The sequence below is a fragment of the Pundamilia nyererei genome, unplaced genomic scaffold (assembly GCF_000239375.1).
Source record: "Pundamilia nyererei isolate P.nyererei 1_Seehausen unplaced genomic scaffold, PunNye1.0 scaffold00391, whole genome shotgun sequence".
NCBI lineage: Eukaryota > Metazoa > Chordata > Actinopteri > Cichliformes > Cichlidae > Pundamilia > Pundamilia nyererei.
In genome coordinates, this window is record NW_005187792.1 from 336,843 (window position 1) to 346,032 (window position 9,190).

Below are 9,190 nucleotides of genomic sequence, written 5' to 3' on the forward strand. Positions count from 1 at the left end.
CACCCTCCTACTCAGAGCTGTGCTGTGAGCATGCAAGGAATGTACAGCAGACCTAATCTCAACAGTCAGCACACTCACACTTGCTCAGTCTTGACAAAAACAGGGCGCACTGTTTGTTGTGCATAGCATTTCATCATTTATTAGGGTTAAATATGTGTGTTGATTAAATCCCCTTTATCATTTGTAGGTGTTTGCCTGATATTCTTAGTGGGTAATTATCCTATTTACATTTCATAATTTTAATTTGATACATGAGCTGTGTGAAGACACCCCTTCTACACCTCAGACCTAAGTGGGATTTATAAGCTAGCAGAGGGAGCATTTGTTGTCTACTCTGGTTCAGGGACTGCCCATCTGCCTGCAGAGAGCTCTGTTGCCAGATGGAGGCAGTATACAAATATGTGGTACAACTGGTCTGTGGGTCGCTCATGTTGTTGTTTTTCCATCAACCAGCCACAGAGAAAAGCAAAGTTACAACATAGAAAGAGGTGAAGTGAAACAGAGTAGTAAAAGCAATGAAACATGTCCACTGTAGCCACTCTCTGTGCTTTTCATTACGCATTTTTTTATCTTTGAAGTTTTTATCTCCTGTTCCTGGTGAACTCTGCTGTTGCTTCCTTCTCTTTTCCAGCCCACTTGTCAACCAATCAGCATTCAGCAGATGCTTACATCATCTGCATCCAGCGACATGCAGTTAGGATCTTGGAGGACTGCACTGGAGCACATCTGGGGTGGGTGAAAACCCTTCTCCCCCCTCTGCCCAAATGGAAATGTGTACGCAACGCAGATGGACATATTTGCGGGATAATAAATCCTGCTTTACACTGTTGCCATTTCAATACTTGGGTATAAAGAAGGGGAGGTCTTCATTTGCTTTTTTAGAAGAAAAAATAACACAAATCTTCTGTTCTGTTATCAAAACTTAAGGATATTGTACGCTTGGTTTGAGGCACTTTTCTTGTAGGACAAAATTGTACTTTGGTCATTGCCTAACTTAGACAGCTAACAAAAGACCAAACAACCCAAGTCAGGCTAATAAACATTATCAAAAGCTGTGCTCATGATGCCAGCACCAGGCTACACCCACCGCTGACCAAATCCCATCACAGAGATAGTTCACTGGGCTCTAAATGTCACAAAGCAAGTGTGTCTAGAAGGCAATCCAGGGGTGAGTTAGACACTGGGCAGCTGTGGCTCTTTTCTCTGGCAGCAGTTCCAACATTGTCAAGAGAAAGGAACTGAACTGTAAAGCTTCCTCCCGTGGCCACTCATATTTGTCCAGCAAGATCTCAAACAGGCCCCATGGTTTCAGCTTTGAGATGTGTCGCAGATGTCCTGGAGACAAGGAAAACGGACCAGAACACTTTTAGGAAGGAAAAGATGAACTGCGTAAGAGAATTAAAAAGAGAGTTAATTAAATAGGTAAAACTTTCTGTGTCAAACTACAATAAAAAACAAACAAAGTGATCGCACAATGACACAAAATTACCCTTAGAGTTGAAATATCGTTTAGAATTTCTCCCTGAGAGGGCAAACTGTGATGGAAGAGGTCCTAGTAGCTCAATGATGTGGGCAATGTGATCTGAAAGGACATGAGTACACACCGTACTATAAGCACATAAATCAAGGACAAGAGAAATTTGTGTACACCACAAACCTTCCTCGCGGGAAAATGTGGCTCCTGACTGTGGGTCGAACAAATAGTCCCCTGTGGCCAATTCAAAAGCCTACACAGAGAGGGACAAAAATAAAAATGGTTGTAGTGAATCTATGAATGTCAATGAGATGTGTGACCTTCGTTTCTTTCTTCTTTTTTTATTTTGTTTTTACACTTATATCCAGGTACTTAGCTCACCATGCAGGCAGTGCTCCAGATGTCAGCGGGTGTGCCATAGTCAGCACCAGTCAGGACCTCCACAGAACGATACTGACACGTCTGGATGTCTTCGGTAAAGTGTTTGTGCTGGCAACAAGATAGATGAGCTGCATACAAGGCTGCACAAAATCTCTCTATGTTAAATTAAAAACCTGTGACCCTTAATCTATATGCACATGGTTGTGTAAGCCAGCAGTCCCCAACCCCTGGGCCCGGTCCGTGAGTCGTTTGGCACCGGGCCACAAGAGTTGAGGCTCGGGTGTGAAATGTATGGTTTTCAGGGTTTTTATCGGTTTTTAGCGTTACTTTGTTATCGTTTTTAATCGTTAACTCTGTTTCCTGGGTCTTTTCACGTGTGTTATGAATAAACCGGTACTGGTTTTATTTTGTTGTATTTATCCGCGACACCTTAAAGGCCGGTCCGTGAAAATATTGTTGGGCATAAACCGGTCTGTGGCACAAAAAAGGTTGGGGACCGCTGGTCTAAGCCACTGTTATGATGATGACGACAGACCAGATTATTTCAATAATTATGATAAATAACTATTCTTAGGAACAACTGGAATTTAACATATTAGCATGCTAACATTTACTGACTGGCATTAAACACAGAGTGAAACTGAGGTTGATGAGCATGTCTTTATTATTTTATTTTGTTATAAACATAACTTTATCCAATAATAGGAGTAAAAGTTCATGAATGACCCAAGTTATTAGAGTTCGTTCAAAGGGTAGTGAGGCTTTAGTACGTCCAGAGTTTGCGTACAGTGCCATACGTACAGCCAGGGTGGGATTTGCTTTGGAGATTTGGTGATTTACCCTCTACTCTGGTCTATATGTTCGTCACTCTAATATATTATTATTACCTTCCCACCACAACCTTCCTGTATAGGGTTATGATGGGGTGATAGAGAGAAACAGCCACATTCCTGAGTGATTAAATCAATCCTAACCTGATCGTCATCTGTTTTGTCACAAGTTAGAATCGGTGATCAACGATGCTGTACAGAATGTTAGCCATTTTCACACATTAATTAACTCACAGTCAATTGCCAATCTCAGTAAATGTAAGGGAGCTGCCCCCATCCGTGTACAAAGATTTGCAGATGTGCATAAAGGAGGGGTGATTTTAATCTACTATAGTGGAAATTTTTTATTTTTCAACAACATTTTGTGCTGTTGAATTTTGAGAAGTTTTCATCTTAAAGTCAAATGGCACAGCTACTAAAATAGTTCTAAGTTGCTGTGTCTGAAAAAGAAAACCTGAAACTGAGAATATTGGACATGTTGATTTCTGTGTTCAGGGTGGGACTAATCCTGGTTCGTGCCCTTTGTATCCATGCACCTGCAAGTGATCAGCTCACCTGTTCCTGTTCCTGACTTTCTCTAACATTCACCCTAAACTTTGACAGTTTTGTTTGTTTGTGCTGTAAATAAACTTGTTAAAAGAATCCGCCTGAAGCCCTGACAAATATCATTTAAAAAATAGTCTTGTGACACTGTGGCTATATGTTTATATTCAGAACCCTTAAAGATTATAATTATTCTATAGACATTTCATTGACAGCAGGGATAAATACCATAATAGGCTACAGAATAATTTTTCGTTTTTCTTGCATGCTTTTAAAATGTTACCATAGAAAACAGCATCTTGATCTGTTTTTCTGACTCGGACAAATAAAATGGAAACCATCAGTTGTAATGAACTGCACAAGATTGCTACATACGCCTCTCTTAAGCTACATGTCAGCCCACACAGTCTCACAAGCGACATATGGCAGCTGTGTTTTCACCACAGGGCACTGTAAATATGGCTATCATGCCGTGCACCTGCTGCATTGTATCATAATGATGACTTAGAAGCATTTTTAATGCACTCGTGTGGCCATTTATGAAACAGAGTGCAGTTTACTTCAAAGTTCTGAGTGTGTTTTGATTAAATGTGGGAATAATACTATAATATCAAATACTTAAAGGTTTAATAAAGCCAGAATCCTGAAGCACAAAGCCCTGGGCAGTTGCAGCTGAATTTATGGTATGACATAGACCAACTCAACTCTAAACTCCGAAAGGCAACAACCGTGTGATCTGGAATTCAGATATTCTCTAGAAATCAAAAACAAACAGAAACATATTCCCTAATAAAAATAAATTCACTCACCACCCAGCAGGCATTGCCTAGATCAGCAATCTTGATGAGGATTTTGTCAGCATTGTGAGGCTTCAGTAGGTCCAGAATAACATCTGAGTCACTGGTGCCTTAAGTACATAAAACAACATGACAGCTAAGAAAGTACTTTTACTGCTTACGATCCATGTAGCCTTTCAGTTTATGTAAACACACAGCCCAAAGTACAGATTTGAGCCAAAATGCAAGTTTCCACAGAAAGAGGAACAAACTGTTGGCTTTAGAGTTACTTTCCCTCCAAGAAATCTTCTTAGACTCACCTTGTGGACATGATGGTGAAGGTAGCAGAGAATCTCTGTCTGCAGTCTGATGTAATAACAATGATCTGGATCCAGAGACAGCAGCATCTGTGCTGAGGTCTGGACACGAGCAGAAGGAGTCTCTGAGGCTGTGTGCAGCTAAATTCAATCTGTCTTCCAACAGCAGAGTCTGTCTTCTTACAGTGATGTTAGAACCTGTTAGCTTAGAGTGACAAGTGGAGCCATGGGTGCTAGAGGTAGCACCGACAGAAACGGACACATCAGGCTTGCCTCGTCGGCTTCTGTCTTTCCTCGTCAGTCGCTTAATTGGACTTCTGGAAATCCTGCTGGACTGTAGGGCACAGTCATACGTGGAAAACAATCAGCAGAGAGCATGGACCGAAGACATTAATAAGAAATGTGCTTAGTGATTTATCACAAATCCATGCCTGCTTTGTGAGATCCAGCAAAAATGCAGAATAATGCAACTACAAGTGATGTTTCATATTCTATTAGTACTTAAGTGCACAGACAACAGTGGATGTTTTGTGGAACATTGTTTTTATATTTCATACCTCAGCAGTGAATCATAAAGTTTTCACATGATTTAGAGCAGGTTGCTGACAACAAGCTATGGCGAAACCACAACAGCGGCTATTGGAAGGACATCAAAATAACCAGTTGTGTCTGCTTACTGTTTCAGCATTGCTTAGTGCCCAGTCCTGATAGTCACAGTAAGTTGCCTACTGTAGAATATAGACCATAAGTAATACACCATAGGAGCTGTACTCTCTAAATACATGATAACCTGCTCTTTACTTGTCTGTACTCCACTGCAGTGCATATATTGCAAACGCCTCTTTCCAGTGTCTCTTTAGGATGAGAAAGGAAGAAAAATACAGTAGAATGAACACATATAACGTGCTCTCCAATCTCTCCAATCTCTGCCCAAACTCTCTGTAAAAGTTACACATACCTGAGTGGGTAGTAAGAAAAAAATGCTGCAATATGAATGCCATAATTATTGATTATATGAATGTTACAAATGCAAAAAAACAGGCAGAGCATATTTTCTGACTGAGGTGAAGAGGCCACAACTGCTCAGCAACTCAGCAACTGCTGATAAAAATCAAGTATGAACAGTAACTTTTCCCATATCCACTCACTGTGGATAGAAGTCTCAGTGTAGTGTGCTTGTACAGAAGACCGGTTGTTACACAGTTTGACAAAGATGAAGGAGCTTATAGGATGCATCAGTATAAAAGCAAAACACCAACTCCATCTTACCCACTCCCCAAGAGTGTGGAAAACCCCAGTCAGCTTTCCGAGTAACTTGGGCGCACTCTAAGTAAGTCAAAGTATAAAAGTAAAAGTCATAATACAATCAGAGCTGAATAAAAATGTATTAATAAGATAATAATATCAGAGGAATATATTTCATATTGCACACCTGTTTTTCTCTGGAAACTGTGTTCACTGGCAAATGGAAAAACATCAGGAGGGGAAAAAGGCACAAATGTGGTTAAGGTACTTCCCGAGACACAATATAACTGAGTCATATGTAGACTAATTATTAGCACAGCATCGCTAACCTGAGGTGCTGGTGAATACAGGAGACCTGGGCATCTGGCACAGCTTGGTGTCGGCCGCGAGCTTTTGAACATAAACCTCATCCACTCTCAGAAGGATGTTTTCTGGCTTGATGTCTGTGTGAATGATCTTGCATTTAGTGTGCAAGTAATCTAAACCCTGAAGAACCTGTGAGAAGGAACCGTAATCAAATCACTGACATAGGCAAAGACAGAACATCTTCTGTTTACAGAAAAACCTCAAATAGTGGTCATAGACAGGGGACCACTTCAAAGGTTGGAATAAAGGATTGCACAAAACCTGTCTGAGGATACTCTTAACGCAGAGAAGAGGGAGGCCTGTGTAGTTCGATTTGATGATCCACCTCAGCAGCTGGTGCCCAAGAACCTCCAGAACCATGCACACATCTGTTGAGCAATTAAGGACCTGCTTTTATACCACAGAACCTGAATATTACACCCTGGGTATTTAGAAGAAGCCAGAATACACTTACAAGATCTGCACCACTCAATGAAATACTACAAGTTGCGGAGCAGATAATTGTGATCGACCATCTTTATAAAGGATACGCTCTCCATTCACTCCAGTCACCCTGAAGTCATCAATGAGCTGGACTATGCTGTCTCGTTTAGGATCTTTGGGGTCGCTGTCTCTTACCTGATGATTAAACAAGTACGTATTGAACAAAAATAAATAAAAATGAAGAGGACACATGATTTCATAGCATGGTGACATTATTGTGACTCCACAGTGATGGACATAAAATAGCAAAATGATTGCAGAAAACCTTTGCAGTTCATTGCACCACTAAACACGCTGATTACTCAGACTTCTGCTCGTGGCCAGACTAAGCCTAACCCTAAGCCAGTTCTGTTACACGAGTGTTTTAAGAGCACTCCAAAATGACTTGAATCTGACAGCAATGTGACCACACTGACGCATTTCAGAAGTTTGATCTCATCCAGTGCCGTCTCTGTGAATGTTTGAGCACTCTTCACCACCTTCAGAGCCACAAATTGCCCTTTCCTGCATGCAAACAATTATGTCAGTGAGTTACTGGATCATATTGATAATTGTTGTGTAAAAAGTCAAGTGGACCAAACCTGTACTTACACCATATCCCAGCAGAGCCACACAGTAGAGAAATGACCCCATCCCAACTTTTTAACAACTTGGTAACGGTCAACAAAAATGTCTCCAATCTCTACAGGGTAGTAACCACCTGCAATGAAATACGCAGCAGATGTGAAAATTGAAGATCTCAACCAGGGGAGCTGGATTTCAGGGTCGGTGTCTTACCTACCTATGCAATAGTCAGCAGGATTCTCCTGTTGCTCATCGTAAAATCCCTGAGGCTCAGGTGAAACAGCATTCCTCTGTACAGTTTGAGGGCAGCGGTGATCCTGGCTAGGCTTACGAGTCCGTGCTGTGTTAGAAGTGGCGTGGGTCCTGGTTTTGATGGGTGGATTAAAAGAGTTTGTTGTAATCAGCGCTGCTATCGTAGCAGCATACGATGAGGACATGTTTATCTGGAGCCTGATGAACTCGAGCCCAGCTGGAGGAGGGTCAAGAAGACAGCAGCGCTCAGGAAGTTTATAACAAGAATGTATCTGCATACGTTCAAGAAGGAAGGAGGTCCTAAATCATTTCCCGCATGTGTAAAGCAAGAGTTCACTGGCTTGGAGTCTGGCAGCTGGTTTGTATTGTTAGCTACTGAGTGCACTAAGTTGCTGCAATGACATTTTAAAAGAGCCAGTGAATGCGTATGATTATTTTTAGCTGGATGAATGGCATGTCAACGTAAATAGCTCGTGACACCAGCCAGCTGCAACTGAAATCTTACTGATATTGCATGAACTGCTGCAGTGCAGGAGCCACTGCTGTAAACAAGCAATGGCAAACTAGTCCATTTTACATTTGTATCACAGTTACAGCGCTTCAGTTTCAGCAAGACAGTAAAACAACTAGACACATACATGCAGGCTAGACTGCTCTCGTGGCATTCAACAAATAGCTGAACGTTGTGTGTGTGGTTATAAAAGTTTTAATTGGTGGCTGACACAAGAGGAAATTTCTAAAAGTCACTTTAAAAATTACTCTTTTTTTATTTTACCTTTTTTAGCAACGAATGAAAAAAAATTCATCGGCTCACTGACAGGAAAGGAGCTTTAAACAGAGAGGGGAAAACAGCCCTTTGGCTTGCTTCCTCTTTATGCTGCCTAGCTAAAGATTCTTCTGCAGTGTGTGACATTCACATATGTCTTTTGTAAGGTATTTTGTATTGTACATATGATAAATTTGCCATTTCTTCCTCGAAAAGACTTATTCCGAAAGGGCTTTTTTTTCCCCCGTGGGAGACGTCGAGAGTACATCAACTCTGAAACCGTTATCCCTCTCTAAATACCCAGCCACGTTCAAGGAAGAAGCAACTTACCGTTGTGTGCAATGTATCCACTTTTAGTATTTGTAACGCGGGAAATGAACGAGCCTGACACGAGGACATTCTCAGCCCGCTCTCCTCTGTGCGACTGGAAAAACACACTCAGGTCCAGGAATAGCAGCCTGCCGCTCCGGCTACCAGGGGCGCATCCGGATTTTTTTCATAGGGGTGGCACACCAGAAACACAATTTCCAGTTTTATTATGTTGTTGTCAAATATAGGTTACTTGAAAAATATGTCAAAAAAGAGAGAAAGAAAATAATTATATGCCTAGTTAATCTGCTGATATTAAAGTTGATATTACTGAAAATAGGTACAAATGAAAACCAAATAACATTTTGAAATCCATACTAATGTGTTACAACTATTGATTGAATGACTGGAAGTCCCAACCATTGCTTTAATGATTCATAAGCAGAGTCAAGCAGAAGCTTAAGACTCTGAGTGCTCCTGCCTGCATGTAGCAGACATGCATTTCTGACAATATTATTGCTATCTAGCGACTAGCTCGATTTACAGAGGTGGTAAGGAGCTTGTCTTCTTATTTCTTTGTATTCAACTTTTCAACAAATTTTCATTTTGAGAAGAATGCTACTCAGTATGTTCCTGTAAAAAAACAACAACACACAAACAAAAAAAGAAAACGCAGTTAAAAGTAACTGGTGATTACATGCATTGGAGCAACAGGAAATGTAAAAAAAAAGAACAACCACAGGTCATTTTCAGCACAACTTTGCTGCATATAGTACAAACACATCTGGCGCATTTGAATTTTGATTTCAACATGACACTTTATTTAGATCTCATACATACAGAACAGAGCAGGCCTTGTTTAGCCTAACTTCATAGGCCTGGTT

At 40.9% G+C, this 9,190-nt stretch overlaps 1 protein-coding gene across 2 annotated transcripts; it reads right to left on the bottom strand.

Annotated features, from left to right (window-relative positions):
- Positions 1 to 72: 72 nt before the first annotated feature.
- Positions 73 to 8,460, bottom strand: LOC102208765 (SRSF protein kinase 3-like). Of its 2 annotated transcripts, none has more exons than XM_005752934.1 (15): positions 8,328 to 8,460; positions 7,197 to 7,448; positions 7,007 to 7,115; positions 6,832 to 6,919; positions 6,463 to 6,550; positions 6,194 to 6,300; positions 5,896 to 6,061; positions 5,754 to 5,779; positions 5,591 to 5,647; positions 4,325 to 4,655; positions 4,038 to 4,135; positions 1,856 to 1,963; positions 1,658 to 1,727; positions 1,490 to 1,582; positions 73 to 1,335 (listed from the first exon to the last, which is right to left on the bottom strand). In XM_005752934.1, exons 2-15 carry the CDS (start codon positions 7,414 to 7,416, stop codon positions 1,151 to 1,153), a joined length of 1,746 nt encoding a protein of 581 aa, XP_005752991.1. In that variant the 5' UTR covers positions 7,417 to 7,448; positions 8,328 to 8,460; the 3' UTR covers positions 73 to 1,150. The 2 variants fall into 2 exon arrangements, with proteins under 2 accessions (XP_005752991.1, XP_013771330.1); XM_013915876.1 differs by having other exon boundaries at positions 1,240 to 1,385.
- Between the last annotated feature and the right edge of the window lie 730 nt (positions 8,461 to 9,190).